The sequence below is a fragment of the Mus caroli genome, chromosome 11 (assembly GCF_900094665.2).
Source record: "Mus caroli chromosome 11, CAROLI_EIJ_v1.1, whole genome shotgun sequence".
In the NCBI taxonomy this organism is placed as follows: domain Eukaryota; kingdom Metazoa; phylum Chordata; class Mammalia; order Rodentia; family Muridae; genus Mus; species Mus caroli.
The window spans coordinates 27,938,194-27,955,851 of NC_034580.1; the positions used below are offsets into that span (position 1 = coordinate 27,938,194).

General features: G+C 48.7%; 1 protein-coding gene across 2 annotated transcripts in view; it reads left to right on the plus strand.

Annotated features, from left to right (window-relative positions):
* The window catches only part of Sh3pxd2b (SH3 and PX domains 2B), a 79,949-nt gene that overhangs the window by 8,150 nt on the left and 54,141 nt on the right, over positions 1-17,658 (plus strand). For both annotated transcript variants that reach the window (XM_021177399.2, XM_029484044.1), the window contains exon 2: positions 15,231-15,311. In XM_021177399.2, coding sequence (XP_021033058.1) covers positions 15,231-15,311 — 81 coding nt within the window. The remainder of the gene's footprint in view (positions 1-15,230; positions 15,312-17,658) is intronic.

The following is a 17,658-nucleotide window of genomic DNA, read 5'->3' on the forward strand; positions in this document are numbered from 1 at the left end:
TTTTACAGTCCCTGGGTCTGATGCTGTCCTTTGCTAACCATAAGATATCTCTTCTCCAAAGCTGGTGGCTTTGCCAGGATTCAAAAGCATTTGTACAGAATCCCTTGGAACACAAGATGCTGGGATGTTTGTCCTTGGAGTTTTTCTATCCTTGGAGTAGTGTCCCCAAACCCAGGCTATGGCTGCCCCCACCCCCGTCCCCTAGGACTCTGTCCCTTCCAGGCTCATGCAGGCTGAGTTTCACTAGAAGCTGTGGTCCCTCTGCACCATACTTAGGCTGCGAGGCTCTTCCCTCTCTTTTGCTGGCCTAAGCCTTCTTCACGTGTTACAGGAAGAGGGGGCTGGAGGGAGGGGATTCCACCATCAGCCCCTGCATCCCTGTCTTGGCCCATCCTGACTAAGCAAATGAAAATCCAGCATACCCAGTCCAATGTGAATTCCAATAAATACGCAGTATCTGGGGCTGTACCATGATTCATCACCTAGATGAAATTAAGTTTTACTGAAAACTGTGCTTCATACACAGTTGCCAGAAATACAGCTTTGAAAACACAGCACTCTAGAACCTTCCTACTGGGAAGTCCAGTGTGTCTTGAGAATTTATGGACACCCAGGGGCCAGGCACTCTAAAACTCAGGAACAAGGTCCAGATAAGCACAGGGGCCCCAGGAAAGAGGGCAGGCAGACAGGTCACCTTGGGCTACCTCTGAAACCTGGCCCTGGACTTCAAGGAGGCCAGCATTGAGGAGGTAATCTGAGCATCCAGCACGATGAGGGTGATGCCCAGAGAACAAGGGTAAGAGAGGGTAGGCAGAGAAGAGGGGCAGCGACTGGCCAAGCAGAAGAGCTGTGCAGGGTGGAGATGATAGGAGCCATGGAGAGGAGGAAACCAGGAGACCTGGGCTTCTGGGACCACCGATGTGGCTAGGACCAGGGCTTTGCATGGATCATGTGTACAGTGAAAGCCATTGAACAGAGAGAAGCTGATGCAAGGAGAGAAGCTGATCTTTGGGTCTCCAGCTTACATCCCCGGAGCAGGAAGAGAGTAAAGTCCATGTGGACAGAGGAGCCAAGGCTTGTTCTTCAGGGGACAGTGTGCAAGCCACTGGGATGCTGACATTTGAGCTGTGTGCTAATAACTGAGCCTGCTTTGCTTTCAGAGTTTAACAATATTTTTGTCGCCGATTATTATAATATCAGACACTAGCTGTCGTTGATCTGAGTGTTTTCTCATGTGCTCATGAGTCTCATGCCTAATGCCACTGAAGCTGTGCAACACTGTTCCAGAATTAAAACCTGACCCTCTGGGTTATTGGGTTGTAAGTGATGTGGGGGAAAAAAACCTGACCAACTTGAACCAAAGAGAAATCCACAGAACCAGATGGACCTCATTTCTCCCCATCTCTGACTGAATAGGAAGTGACATTAGCACCCCGAGAAGCATCTGTTTCCACGGCTTTAAGCAGGACTCCAATTGGCCAGATCACCTATCTGCCGGGTGGAGGTGGGATATCCTGCATAACAGTCCCACTCTTATTTCAAGTGCAGCAAAGGCCAAAGGTGCTGGGGTTGGAAGGAGGAGGCATGGACTGGGGAGCCAACACAATGTATGTGTGACATGTGGGTACTGTCCTAAGCCACTTCACACATGTGGAAACTGAGGCAGAAACTATGGGTACCAACAGCTCTCCACCCTCGCTGGAGGGAGCTGCCTTAAAGCACAGCAGGTTGGCGTATCCAGTTCTGCTTAATTAAGCAGAATCGCATGGACCTCCGCCCACAGTGCTGGCCCACCAGCCAGAACCCACGAGGTGGCGTCACTGTTTCCTCCTCTCCGGCCAAGGTGTGAATCAGCAGCTGTGGCTTTGGGCCACCCTTGGCTTCCAGTCAGTTCCACAGATGTGGCTTAATGTCTGCCCTGGGCCAGCTGTGGCTCAGGGCCAGAGAGAGAGAGAGAGCGATGAGCGGACCCAGAGCTGTCCTGAAAGAGGTCACCTCTGCGGAAGAGCATCCGTGATGCAGAGGGGGACAGGGCTGGGATCAGAGCTCTGGGCATTCGGTTCCCTGTGAGGGAGGCCAGATGGGGATGGGCGTGTGGGGATGGGTGAGCCAGTGCTATCAGTGAGGGGCCTCAGCATGGTCTTAGATCTCCGTCACCACACGTAAGATAGTCTTCCATTCTGTTACGGTGTAACTGTATTTCCAGAGAAATTCACTATATTTCTATCATATTTTAATATATCCCTGCTCTTCATTTTTGCTTAAAATCATGACCTATTGATAATTTTTTTTTAAATTATAAACATGTCTATTCACAATTTTGCTTTTTATTTTAATAAATGACATTTAACTTAGTTTATCTGCAATTGTATGTATTTTGTTGATTTTTAAAAAAAATCTTCTCAAGATGCAGTTGTACATTTTATGAGCTTGCCAAATGAGCTCCCCAAAAGGATGAGCCTCCGATGAACCTCAGCTCCCCTGGATAGAATCCTCAGAGGCTGCGAGCCAGGTGGCGTGGACTTATCCTAGTGACCCAGAGTTAGTGGCTTAGCCTCTCTGTTCCTGTTCCCTCTTCTGGGAAATAAGGGTAGGATAATGTCTGAGGTGGCTTAGTCACGCAAAGGGTTTAGGTCACTTCCTGGCATATAGAAGTGCTGAAGAAACGGTTCCCTGTTTTCTTTTTAAGGATAAACAGTTTGAGTACACAATGTGAGTGGAGAGAGTCCCGCCTGCAGCCAGTTCCTTTTATATCTTTACCAACATGACCAGCTTCCTAAGCAGGGACATGTTGTTCTTTCTTTTCTTTTCTTTTCTTTTCTTTTCTTTTCTTTTCTTTTCTTTTCTTTTCTTTTCTTTCCTTTTTTTTCTTTCTTTCTTTCTTTCTTTCTTTCTTTCTTTCTTTCTTTCTTTCTTTCTTTCTTTCTCTTTAGACAGGGTCTCACTCTGTAGCCTGGCTATCTGCCTCCCAAGTGCTGGGATTAAAGGCTTGGGGTTTTTAGCCAGCAACCCCAAGTACACAGCCAGTCTGGAAAGACCACACAGGAGTCCACGCTCTAGATAGAGAGCAAGAGTGCAGTTCACTGAAGTTGAGTCTGTGAAGACTGGCAGGTTCAGATATTCACCACTAAAATGGTTCAAAATAGCTTAAATATCTGCCATGATATACCAAGTCGCTGTGGACTAAGGAGCTTTTAAAAGTGGTTTGTTCAGAGCGTGTTTAATGAGACGGAATGATGCTAGACCTAATACATGGCTTTTAATGCAAATTAAAACATAAATTGCCCAGTTGGTTTCTGTGCCATAGTTTTGTTCACAAGCTGGAACCAACCATGGTTTGAAGATATTGAGGCAGGGGAGGGAGGGAAGGAGGGAGGAAGGGAGGGAAGGAGGGAGGGAGGGAGGGAAAGAGAGAGAATGAGAATATTGGTGGGGGAGGGATGGGGTGCCGCTGAGTGTTCTGTGTGGTTGGTGGTTGCATCTGTATTGACCTTGTATGGCAACTGTTTATACATAGTGTGCATGTCGGATTAGGTGTCTATGTCACCTAGAGATGCTCTGAAGAGGACAGGAGGATCCAGAGGGACCCCAGAGCTGCACTTTGAGGACACTGAGGGATGGCCACGTACGGTGTGATCTTTAGCAAAGCATTTTGGGCAGGAATAGGACCTGGGAGTGTGCCAAAAGTGTTGTCTCAGTGGGTGGGAATGTGATGGTTTTAAGGCCACAGACTCTGCAGTTACTAGGCAAGAGGGTGGCCAGAGGGCAGGATTTGTACTTCCATGGTGAGGAGGCTGTCTAGTGTAGAATTCTGGTGTCTTAAACACAGCCATGTTAACTGAGTAGTCTCTATAGCTCAGGTTGGCCTGAAACTCATTGCCTAGCGTCGTCTGGCCTTTAATTAATTATCCTCCTGCATCAGCCTCCCAGATGCTGGAATTAGAGGCACATGCCAACATGGCCCGCTCTGAGAAGTCACTTTTGACGGTAAAGATGGTCAGACCGTGGCTGGCTTGTTTTCTCTGAACATTGATCCTGCAGGCCATGTCTGTTCACCAGCGCTGTGATCAAGGTGATATTGTTCTCCTCTTCCTATCATTCCACACCATCTGGCCACACGTGTTTATGGGGTACACACTGACACCTGAACATGCATGCGTGTGATGACCACCAAATCAGGGTGCCACTATGCCCATCCCCTCAGACAGTCATCATTGCTGTGTGGGAATGTTCCAAATCCTTCCTTGTAACTTCTTCGAAGTATACAATGAACTGTCACCCACCAAGGTTGCCCTGTGGCATTGTAGAACATTTAGACACTTCCCTCCTGTCCAGTCTTATCTCCAGTAACCATCCTGACTCCGCCCATCCCAGCCTCTGAGAAGCAGGAACCTCAACTGAGAAAAAACCTCCATAAAGTCTGGCTGTAGACAACCCTGTGGGTCATTTTCTTAATTAGTGATTAACAGGGGAGGGCCCAGACCATTGTGGGTGGGGGCATCCCTGGGTTCTATAAAAATGCAAGCCATAGGGAGTAAGCCAGTAAGCAGCAGCACTCCTCCATGGCCTCTGCTTCAGCTCCTGCCTCCAGGTTCCTGCAGAAGTGTAAGCTGAAATAAGCCCTCTCATTCTCAAGTTGCTTTTGTCATGGTGACTCATCACAGCAATGGTGACCCTAACCAAGACACCGTGCCAGTGAAATCATGGCGTAATTGTCTGTGCCTGACGCAGTTCACACGACATGATGTCATCCGTCAAGGCTGTCATGGTCTCTAGGTTCCAGTGTGCACAGCCCCATTTTCTTACCCATTTGTGTGTCTGTCTGCTGTTTCCTGGCTGCCCTGTATAGTGCTGGTGAATGGACACCCACTGTTTCTTCGACACTCTGATCTCACTTCCGGAGACATTTCCAGGAGCAGGCTTCTGGATCATAGGGTAGTTCTATTTCTGGAGCTTGGGGGAACCTCTGTAGTATTTTCCACTATCTTACACTAATTTATATCCCCACAAGCCATACAGGAGGCTTCTTCTTCTGCATCTTGCCAGCGTTTGTTATCTCTTCATGGTCGCCGGTGAGATGGTACCTCATTGTGGTATGACTCTGCTTTTCTGTTTTGAAGGAATCCAGACCCTTCAAAAAAAGCCTCTGATGCTTCCCTAGTCAGTTCCTGTGTGACTTTGGACAAGTGGTGCTGTCGTCTCTCTGAATGCCATTTCTGTCTGCTATGAAATGGAGCAGGTCACATGTACCGCCCCATAGGGTTGCTTTCCTAGAAGAAGGGGTCATTAGTGTGGTCACCAGATCGAAGACCCCCATCACCCCTTAAGACCTAGAGCAATTGTTTCTGACCTGGATAGGGTCCCCAGGTGCCACTAGGAGAACTAGCTCCCTGTGTTCTACAGAGTACCCAAATAGCCTGTGGCCTGTGAAGGAGCCTTACTAAGGTCTTCTCTGCTAGACAACTGTTGGGTGCTGGAGACTGTGCTAGGCTCTTTATGTGTCTACCACTACTATGGGTATTGTTTCCTGTGTTACACAGGCTGAGTACCATCCCCAGGTCTGTCACAAATGATTGTGTGACTGTGGGCAAACTATTTACCCTCTCTGAGTCCAAAGCCAGTGGCATATCGTAAAGGAAGTAATTGTGTGGTGCACTTAGTGGGTGTTGTCATCAGTTCCATTGCCCTGGGCAACCCTGTCAACACGGGGCAGCCCCAACTGTCTTCAACCCCTCTCACATTGCCCAGTCACCTGGGCAGTCTTCAAGATGTCAGCAAGTCGAGTGCCTGCCCTGGAGTTGTTCCTAGAAAGCCAGCCTGCAGGTTGGTGTTTTGAGCCTGGGCTTTGACGCCAGGACCGCCGCTTGCCATTGGAAAGTTCCTATGTTGTGCGGGCCAGATGTGTGCAGAGATCTGTGAGCTGGCAGCTCAGGCCCAGCTGGAGCCACAGGGCCAGGCCAGCAGTGTTGAGTGCTTTGCCTGGCCAGTCCAGTAGCAGCTCCAGCCCTTGACTATGAATGTCCCCTGGAAACGAAGGGACATGCACCCAAGTGTGAGTAGTCCCAGGTGTGTCCATCCATGCACAAAGACCTGTGGGCTGGCTTCCTGGCTTACTAGTACTCCAACTTCTCCTCCTAGAATGGCTTTCACCACAGGGTCCAAGGGAAGGGACAGGTCAAACCTTGAGTTGTTATTACCAGGCCTGGGCACTGACTGTGGCCAAACAGAGGATAGGTACTTCTAACCCTCAGCAGGCCTGAATCTTCAATCCTAGTACTCAAGAGTAGAGGAAGGAGGGAGGATCAGGAGTTGAAAGCCAGCCTGGGCTAAAGAGATCCCCATCTCAAAACAACACAAAACAGAACAGGTAACGTTTTTTTAATCAATGTTCCTTTTGAGATAGGGTCTATCCGTATATCCTTGAGCAGCCTAAAACTGGCTACATAGACCATACTGGGCTCGAACTCACAGGGATCCACTTGACCCTGCCTCCTGAGTGCTGGGATCAAAGTGCACCACCACACCTGATTGGTCTAATGTTCTGTGACCACGGTTCTCAACCTGTGAGTTGTAACCCCTTTGGGGGTTGAATGATCCTTTCACAGGGATCACTGAAGACTATGAGAAAACACGTTGTGATTCATAACAGCAGCAAAGTTATAGTTATGAAAGTAGCAACACAATAATTCTATGGTTGGGCGTCACCAAAACATGAGGAACTGTGTTAAAGGATCGCCGAGTCAGGAAGGTTGGTCTGCGAGTTCTAATAATGGCTGCCAGTCAGGGCACCAGATAGTTGAGTTTTCCCAAAGAATGCCCAAGTCCTCTCAGACAGCACTGGGATGAAGCTGCTGTGCAGTCTCTATGTCTCGGGATGTTGTGCTTCCATTACTGCCCAGAGCAGCCATTAGAGTGAGGCTCTCCACCAGGCTCAGCCAGGGCTGCAGTCTTCTTACTGATTGCCCTTGGCAGCTGAGCTATTCATTTGACCATTTCAGGAGCCTTGTGACTGTCCAGGCACAGAGTCTGAGAAAGGCCACTGTGATCTTTGACCATGGAGCCATTTGGCCTTTTCCTCTCTCCTCTATTGAATGTCTCCACTGTTCCCAGGCCCTGGCAGGGTGGTAAGACAGACTGGACCCTGCTGCTGGAGGGTCCTGTGAGAGTGAGTTGACAGACATTCACATGGCTTGGGGGTCTCTGATGCTGTGCTGAGATGGTGGCCCTGACACCTAGGGAAACCAGAGAATTGAGGCCGACACAGGCTATCTGTTGAGGCTCCAATGGGAGGGGACTTAGTGACTAAGCAAGAGAGGGCAGAGAAATTATCCCCAGGAGAGACAGTCACATGTGCTCCCGGGGAGGAGGGCTGGTTGGCTGAGGCCCCTACCATCATGTGACATTCTCTGGTCTTCACGGCCACGTCCCCAGTCGCCACATAGCAGGTCTGTGTGTATCTGCCTTGTGACCAGATGAAGCTAAGTAGCATGTTGGGCAAAAGGCTGAACTTTCCCTTTAGAGTCCTCTCCACCTCCTGCATGCAGGTGTAACCACAGCCCTCAGCCATCAGCCCCTGCCTTACAGTCAGCTGAGCAGACAAAGAGCAGCCGGGAGGGACCTAGCCTCAAACTGGAGCATCCTAACTGGTGCAGGGCACTGTGGGCTCTTGTGTCTGGGCCCCGTGCCAGCCATTCACTTAACTGAAAAAAAAATGGAAAAGATCGAGAGAGGGGGAGAGAGAGAATGAGAGAATGGCTGCCTGCCATTTCCAGCATCTCTATGCAGGATGTCACCAAGAGTCTGGGGATTCCTGCTACTGACTTCAGGACAGGAATGCTCTGGCCTGCAGAACTGGGAGCCAGGACTTCAGAGCCAGGTGGGCTGGGGTGGAACTAATCTGCCCTCCTCACTGGTTGACCTCAAGTATGTGTGGTTTCCTCCCTACCCTGTCTCACCCCAAGGTGACCCCACTTTCCTGCCAGGTGAACTGTGAGGGCTGGGCCTGGTGGTTCATGACAGTAAACAGGCCCAGATGCAGGGCAGCTCTTCCTGCATGCACCTCAGCTTGCCTATCTCCACTTCTTCTTAGCACCCAGCCTCCCCTCTGAGCACTCAGAGTTTTCTCCTAGCACTCAGTACTTTTCTGGTAGTACTCAGTACTCCCTCCTAGCACCCAGAACTGCCCTCTAGCACCCAGCACTCCCTCCTAGCACCCAGCACTACCCTATAGTACCCAGTGTTCCCTCCTAGAATCATGAAACGTGGCAGCATTCCTATCCAGGAGTAAACTGAACGTGTTTTTATTTAAGAGAAACCCACATTTTTCGGCACTTCCTGTGGCAGTCCCACCGTGGGGTGCTGGGAAATCAAACAAACTGCATCGTGTTGCAATTTCAGAAAGAGGCCGGAGGTGCTGACCTACATAGGCCAGATGTTGGGCAGACAGCTGGAGAAAGCTGGCAGATCGGAACCAAAGGGAACCCAGGGTCTCCAGGAATCATGTTTCCTATTAGCTCAGGCCCAAATGGGGCCAGCTGCAGCTACCTCACCCCGCTAGTCCTCCATCTGCACTCCACTGGTGCTGCACCCAGGCTTCTCCCAACCCCACTCTCTTCCTCCTTGCCATCTCTCTCCCTCTCTTTTCCCCCCTCTATCCCCACCCCTCCCGTTTCCTCTCTCTCCCACCCTTTCTTTCCACCTGTCACCCCGACTCTGTTGTTCATGTTGGGCCTCTTGACAAGGGTAGCACACGGCCAGATGAAGGAGCCCAAACTGGCTCCTCCCTGGATCTCTCAACTTGGAAACACAGCCAGGGTGGGAGCTTTAAGGGGAATTCACCTCCATTTTAGAGATGTTTTTGAGACAGGATTTCTGTGTATAGCCCTGACTATCTTGAAACTTGTAGACCAGGCTGGCATCAAACTCAGAGATCCACCTATCTCTGTCTTCCATATTAAAGTGCTGGGATTAAAGGTGTGGGCTACATCTAAGCCTGGCTGGAAATGATGTTTGATGGCTGAGGTCTGTAAACTCCTTAAACACATCACTAGATGCTCCTAACAGAAAATGGGCTTATTTGGGTCACTTTAAGCTACTTTTTCACATATTATGGAGTACAGCGTGGTGTTTGTGTACATGTTTTACAGTTGAATTGGTCAGTGGGATGTCCATTGCCTTAAATGGTTATCCTTTCCATTTTCACTCATAGCCCTTCCTCTTGCTGTTTTTTGTTTTGTTTTGTTTTGTTTGTTTGTTATTGTTGTTGTTGTTGTTTGGGTTTTGGGGTTTTTTGTTTGTTTGTTTTTCAAAACAAGGTTTCTCTGTGTAGCCCTGGCTGTCCGGTGCTGAAACTCACTGTCCTGTCCTGAAACTCACTCTGTAGACCAGGCTGAAATAAGAAATCTGCCTGCTTCTGCCTCCCAAGTGCTGGAATTAAAGGCGTGCACCACCACTGCCTGGCTCACTGTTTTAAAATACATGACAACTTACTATTAAGCACAGCCATCCTACCACACAGTAGAAACCCAGACTTCCTCCTCCCGTCTTTCTGTTCTACTGACCCTGTGCTTCCTTCCCTCTGCCTGGGATGGCTGGTGGCTCCCTGGACTAACCATGGTCCATGAGCAGAAGCCATAGCCTCTCAATGATGCTCTTCATGCCCTCTGCACTGCCCCTTCCCGGGGCACCGCATTCTAGAGGGAAGACTCCAGCCCCAGCCCCTCCCAAGGGGAGCCCTGGCTTCCCCTCTCCATAGACTACGTGGCCTTGGACAGATCCTTTCAACTTTACCTAACCATAAAATAAAGGGTAGCCTAAAGCAGGGATTTCCTGTATTAAGTCTTGGAAGCCCCTACAGTCTGCCAAGAGCTCGGGCCTTGGCTGCAGGTTCCAGGATGGTTACCCATGGCACCATGGACCCACAGTGCTTAACAGTTTAGTCTGCGGGCTGCTGGCTACACCCTTCCTACATATAGAAGAGCTAAAAGCAGCATGTACTATGGAAACCACAGTAGACAGTCCAGAGGCCCACCCACTTGGCATCTGCAGGATCTTGGGGCTTCTTGAAGGCCAGTTTCACAGCTGGCTTAAGAGTTCTCTAGATTTACACTTCTCTGAGCAAGCCATTGTGTGGAAAGCCCAAAGGTTATCACAAGAGAGCTTGTAAGAAAATTCCATGTCATGGAAGTAGAAAGAGCCCACAGCTGAAGTGTAAACCTGAAGACATTGATCTCTGCATTAGTGTGAGGGCTGGGTCTGCCGACAGAGTCTGGATTGCAGCATACATTTCACTGTTCAGCTTACCCTCGTGGCAGACATTGCTAGTGAATACCAGCACCATCTCTTTGGTGTGTCTTTCTCAAGCCTCCTGTAGGGAAACTGCCTCGGTTCCACTTGGGCCTCTTCTTTAGATTTCTTTTTCAGTCACCCCAGGTCACTGCAGACCACCCACTGGCACAGAAAAGGCAGGGCTGTGCTTCTAACTTTAGAAATGCCATCCACTGCAATATGGACCACAGAATTCCAGCTGCGGAGAGAATGGCAGGGAACTCTGGGAACTCAGAGCCAACCTCATTCTCAGCTCTCCGGACACCATCAGAGTTTTTCTGTGTCTACAGATTGCCTTGCTGTATATTCTTAACCCAGCCTGGCTCCTCAAGTGCACTCACTTAGACAATTGGGCTGCTTTTAAAGGGAAACTGTAGCCGTCTACCATAAATGGAAAAACAGTTACACTTGCTAGAAATAGGACTAAGAAACGCCTGACCAGTGTGGCCTGCTCTGAGATTGCTGGTTCTTCCTGATAGGAGACCAGAAAGTGCTGGAAAAGAATCTGAGGAAGGTCAATAAGCTTCCACCTCTGGCCCTCCTGAGACCAGCATGGTGGCCTCACCCAGTCATTGCTGTCAGCCTGGAGTTTGAGCCAGGCCCAGAACCTCCTAGAAAATTCAGCAACAGATCTGCTATTGGAAGCTGCCCCTGAGCCTCCAAAGAAAAACTCCACATGTTTGCCGTTCAGTTGATGAAACTCTGAGAGCACATCACTGTGTGGGCCAAGCAGCAGCTGCCAGCCATCGGGCTGCTCTGGGGAACAGCCCGTCCATGTGCTGCAGCTAAGTGCAGGACTGTAAGCTGATGGGCAAGCATGTCTGTTCATGACCCCAGCCTCTGGGGCCCCACAGGAGATGGCTTGACTTGGGGCTCACAGCCCAGGTGTAGACTTGGCAAGGGTGGTAAGGGCAAAGAATTGAACAGCATTCAGAGAACATTTCCTACAAATCCGATCCCTGGGCTGAGATTTTATTCAGCATGTGTTTCATTTCTGGAACTTTCCATTGGCTCAGGAGGTAAGAATGACCAGCATCCTTGGCCGGTTTTGCAGAGAACACAAAGGTTCCAGAACAGATGTCACACCTGACCTCATACACTAAGTTCTGGATGCAGACTGCACAGCTGAATCTACCGAGGTCAATGCTAGAACCTGCCTTCCTGTACTTGGCATCCCTGTGGCACTGGCCTCACTTGGACACAGTGGCCTTGGGGACCAATCGAGAAGATGCTAGCCTAGGGCTCAAAGCAGAGAGTGTTTGTCAGCCTTCCCAGGAAGTGATGTCTCCCCACCCCCCCAGCCCCCTACACACACCCCACCCCCAGGCAACATGGGAGTCTCTGCCTTGTAGCCATTTAACTTGTGACTTTAAAGCACACTTTGGTTTTGAGTTGTCTCTTTTGTTTGTATTTTGTTTGTATTTGTTTGGTCAAATACTCTTGTGATGTCACATTGCTATGAAGAAGCCACGGCTGCTGGCCAATCACAGGACTGAGGGAAAGAGCTGACATCATAGAGTGGCTGAGTGTTGTGTTGGGGAGGTTAGGTGGACACAGTGCATTTTCTGCTTACGGTGTTCAACTTAGGGGATTATCAAGATACAACCGATCGTAAATTGGGGAGCATTTGTACAGCATAAAGTATCTGAGAATATGAGAAGGCATTATAAGCAGAATTCTTAGAAATCCCCCATATTCCTAGCTCAGAATAACCATTGGTGTGCGTGTTTACATGAACATACACACATTTATGTGTAGGTCTGATTCTTTTTTTTGTTTGTTTGTTTTTGTTTGTTTTTTTCGAGACAGGGTTTCTCTGTATAGTCCTGGCTGTCCTGGAACTCACTTTGTAGACCAGGCTGGCCTCGAACTCAGAAATCCGCCTGCCTCTGCCTCCCGAGTGCTGGGATTAAAGGCGTGCGCCACCACGCCCGGCTCTGATTCTTTTTTATATTTATGATTCTGTACACTTGATGACATTTATCTGTGGCCCTGATCATCACTGGAGACTGTTGGAGATATTTACAGACATGGGCTTGCCCCAGTGTCAAATTTACAGCATCCAGGAATACATGACATTCTTGGCTAGGGTTGAGCAGGGTGACATTTAGCTCTTATTTTTGCTTTTATGTCTGGAACATGTGTCCTTTCCACACCTCTTTTACATTTTGTGCTTTTTGTTGGTGGTTTTACGATTCTAAATGGACCCAGGTCTGGGGCTGAGGTACAGCCTGGGACCCTGGGGTAGAAGGCTTACTGGGCCTCATATGTGCCCATGGGTTAGAAAGCTTTGTTTAGGCTTTAAGATGGAGCTCCTGGCCACTGAGTTCAGGGTAAATGAACTGACTATCCATATAAATACAGTGTCTTTAAACATAAGCATAGACAATGAAGTTATATAGTGATCTTATGCTAAAATACTTGAAAACATGAAGGACCATCCCTAACAGTTCCTCCAAGGAGTAAACTTTATGTATTGACTAAGTCACTGTTGTGTGTGTGTACATGCATGTGTGATGCATACATGTATATACATTTTTAGGTACTGTGTATAGCCATCCGTTGGTATTCATGAGGGCTTGGTTACAGCCCCTCCACCCCCACAGGTATCAAACTCTGCAGATGCTTATGTAAAATAGCACAGGCAGTGCTGTATTTGACCAGGTGTGGGAAACACACTTCCCTATAGCAAGACAGTAAGAAAGGCGGAAGGGTAATTCTCCAAGAGAAACTGGTACTGAAGCCAAAGTGGGGGAAGGGTATCAGATGGGAGCATGGGGTGACCACAGCATGGGGGGAGCTGAGCACTCCTAATGTGCACCAGGAGCCAGACAAAGCCTATAGCTGTGGGCTGTCATGCATGATCCTCAAGAAGACTGCTGTCCCCATTGCAGAGTAAGGGTGCCATAGCCAGAGAAGCCAGCACCTCGTGAATGTCCCGTAGCCACAGAGATGGTGTGTGCCATCTTCCAACCCTGAGCCCTCAGGACCGAGCATAGGACAATCCTGTGATGAGTGTGTGACAGAGTCTGGCCTGTGCCTACAAGCACTGCATCAGATTTGCTCAGGGGTTCATGCCCACAAAGCAGGTTGGCCTGCTGCAGTCCAACACCTTCAGAGTGGGAGCAGGCGGCCAGGAGTGAGTTGTACCTGAAGAGGCTTTTCATGTGTGGGAAGCTGCTCTGTGTTGATTTTAAGAAAACAAAATATTTGGCGGTCTTTCTTAATATCTTTTATTTTTATATTAAACTTCAGTGGCCATGTCTTTAGCATCTAGCCAAACTTTGCTTGTGCATCTCCAGGGACAGGGACCTTTGATAGCGTGGTTGCTCTTTCTAGACCTCAGTTTACCCAACTAGAAGGTCAGGTCATTAGCTTAGCTGAGTTCTACAGTTTCTTTCAGCTTAAACTTCTTCAATTTCCAACCCCAACACCATTATGTGTGTGTGTGCATATGCACATGTATTTATCATGTGTCTATCATATATGTCAATCACACACACTCGGATTTATCACTACACATGGTATGCATACATCAGATGATCATACCATGCCCCATAAATGTGCAGAAGTAAAAATGATAATTAAGCTATTTTATTATAATTATACAGATTTATTATAATTATACATAGCTCTCTGTGGACCACATGGTAATTACTGGCCCAGAAAACAGGTGTCTGTAGACTTAGCTTCAAGCTGAAATAGACATGGTCAAATTGTAATTTTAGTCTCCTGACGTGAAGAATGAAGTCCCATGACTGACACTTACTGACTCCAGTTGGTCCAGCTCGGGGCACATCTGTCACCCCCTCCGGATCACCATGGATAGTGTCTCCTCTGTTTCTAAGGGGCTGAGCAAGATGGAGAAGAGGTTCCCTGGAGAAAAGTTGAGGTGCTGTGGTAATCAATGCTAACCAAAGCCAGCAGGGTAGACTGTTGTCTCCACTGAGGCACATGCCTGCCTGCCAGCAGGTACCTCAGTTTCCTCCACACTTGTTATCAGCATATTGTGGATGCTGTGATGTGTGGTCAAGGTGAAAGACATGACTTTGATTTTTTTTTTTTTGTCAGATGCTCATACAGCTTGGGAATCAGAGGTCACAGGTTCTGTTAGCCCAGTTCAAAGATGAAGAAACTGAGGCTCAAGGGAACATCTGAATTAGCCTGAGTCCTCACTGGCAGTGGCAGAAACATCAGGATGGTTCAACACTCAGAATGTAGAAGTGGTTGAGGATTCAGCCACCCTGACTTGTATGGATAAGTGGGAAGGTTTTAAGAATTGCTCTGGCAGAAGAGCCACATGGGAAGCAGACAGTGCTGAGAGTAGCAGTGGCCCAAGCTGCCCTGTCCCATCCTGACACAGTTCTGCAGGCAAGAGCTGTTATTCCCCTTCTATTGAGGCGGGAGGAAGCTACGGCTTAGAGACAGCAAGGGACTGACTGGCCCAGCTGATCCTTGGCCAAACTGAGATTGAAACACACGGGTTTTCTGGCTCAAACTCCTCAGTCTCGGAGATGAAAGATTCCCTTAGTCTGCTTTGTGTTGTTGCAATTGAATGGCACAGGTGAGTAATTGGTAAAGAATAGAGGTTTATTTCTTAGAAGCTTGGAAGTCTGAGATCAAGGGGCTAGCATCTGGCAGTGGCCTTTAGGATGCTTAACTCAGCACAAGAAGGAAGGTGAATGAGGGTGCAGGAGGATGGCTGAACTAAACTTGCTTTTCTAACAAGCCCACTGGGCATTAGGACCCACCCCTGCCTTTAACCCACTTGACACCCCTCAAAGGTTTACCTCCCTGCTCTGTCCCACAGGGATGAAATTCCTGGAACCTGGACTGGAGAGAGAGTGTTCCAACCATGTTGTCCCCTTGTGGTTAATGCTTGTCTCCTTGGTCCCTCCCTGCAGGTCTACATCATCCGAGTCACGTGGTCCAGTGGCGCCACGGAGGCCATCTACCGGCGCTACAGCAAGTTCTTTGACCTCCAGGTAGGTATCTGTGGTGGGAGAGGTTAATTGGACGTCCATACACTGTGACTTTAGAGCCTCATCTTTTCATGATCTAGACTCTAAATTGACATCCGTGACTTAAGGCATAAGTAAGGTCCTGACTGCCTTGTGCTTTGACCCATTTAACTAAATAAGAGAAGATGTATTTGTTGGCTGCCCTGAAGGGGACCAGTCTGGAGGCCACACGTGCCTCTGGAACCATGTTCAACTGCATTTTGTACAGTGAGCATGTGGTGAGCCAGGACGCTGAAGTCTGTCTGGGCACCTTGCACACACGTTTCCTCAGCCCCACCTGCTGGTTTTTACACTACTGCCCCTCACCTGGGCTTGGACCCTGTGCTCTCCTACCTGGCTCATTGGCTGGATAATTCTCTACCACCATGGTTCCCAGCTTCTGGAAGCCTTATGTGACTTTGTTCTCTGCTCAGAACAGGAGCCATCGGTTCTGCCCATCAGGAGCCATCACCCAGTGCTGTGAGCTTCTCTATACTGATGTTGTCAGCTTTTCTTTCCCTTCCAGACTGTGATGGTCATGGGTAGGGACCATGTCCTCCTTGTCCTTTCTTTCCTTATTGTTTTTATTCAAGGCCTGGGACATAGCATGTGTTCATTTAGTGACTGGTACATGACTGCATGCATGAGTATATGTATGTATGTATGTATGTATGTATGTATGTATGGATGGATGGATGGATGGATGGATGGATACATTAAAGAATGGATGGATGGATGGATGGATGGGTGGACGGATGGACGGACGGACAGACGGATGGACGGACGGACGGACGGACGGATGGATGGATGGACAGATGGATGAGTGAAAGAATGCATGAACCAATGAACAACCATGCACTGCCAGTCTCACTGTTAGCTCTGGGTAACTCAGTAGGAGCTTACAGCACTGTAGGAACCATCTCCATTAGCTAACCCTGGGCTGGAATTTTTACATCAGTGTCTCCAAAAGCAGGCAACTCCAAGGAGTCAGTGTCCTTCAGGAGATGACATGGCAAAGTTCTCTAGACAACATCTGCCACAGACACAAAGGGATGTTCCTGGCTTTCTGAATTCCCTACTGTGTGGTGAGGTCCAATGTGAGCCTCCATCCATGGTGGATGAATGGTATCTGCCCTACTAGTGACAGGACCAACTCAGATTTCCTTCATTGAGTATCCCAGGAGGAGAAGGCTCCCAGGCTTCAGGCACAACTCAGTGCAAGGTTTTCATTCTGCCATCTGACCTGACGTCTCCTTCTATGTCCCCATAAGTGGTCTTGGCTACATCCTCAGTCACACTTGATTGCAAATGGCTCTAGCAACTCTGGGCTCCCACTCTGTAGGCGAGAGTAACAGTGACTTCTGTCTTAGTTAGAGTTTTATTGCTGTGAAGAGCCACCGTGACCATAGCAACTTTTACAAAGGAAAACATTTCATTGGGGCTGGCTTACAGTTTCAGAGATTTAGTCCATTATGGTTATGGCAAGAAACACGGCAGTGTGCAGACAGGCATGGTGCAGGAGGAGCTGAAAATTCTACATCTTGAATTCTACACAGGAGACTGTGCCACACTGGGTGTAGCTTGACCATAAGAGACCTGAAAACACAGTCACACAGTGACACTCTTCCTCCAACAAGGCCACACCCTCTAATAGTGCAACTCCCTATGGGCCAAGCATTCAAATTACGAGTCTATGGGGGCCAAACCTATTCACACCACCACAACTTCTCATGTATCCTGGCAACCACTTTGCATGTCATAGGCTTAGCTCTATGCCAATCACTATGACAGACAATGAAAGGGCTTTCCTGAGTTGCTGTTCCAGTATGGCATCAAGGGCATAGCCTGGGTTGGGAGGGAGAATCTCAGGTTCTTCCAGGGTCTGGGTAATATTAACGTCAGGCTTCCCTGACTGCATAAACCCAAGCTTTTCCTGCCAGTGTGGACTGGAGAATATCCAGAGCCCGTGCCCCACTGCTGTAAAGGAGGAGGGCAGACAGCAATAGGCTCCTAACTGATTTCTCTTGTGCAGTTTAAACAGTCTCTCACACCTTAATGACACGCAGCCAGGAGTCGCTGCTTCATGTAAAGCGATTGAGATACCAGTCACTTAATTATTTAAAACCTAATGAGCTCATCTGTGATGCTTTGTGTTCAACAACAGCATGCAGCCGCATCTAGCAGTGTCACGTACACCTATAATTTTCTGCTGCTCCGCTGCAAACGAGCCGAGTATAAATAAACAGCAGGGCTATCTGTAAAATGTGCTATGGGGTGGGATGCTGAAAAGTGGGGAAGTGCATGCCTCGAGGCCAGGAGGTTGAGCTTAGCC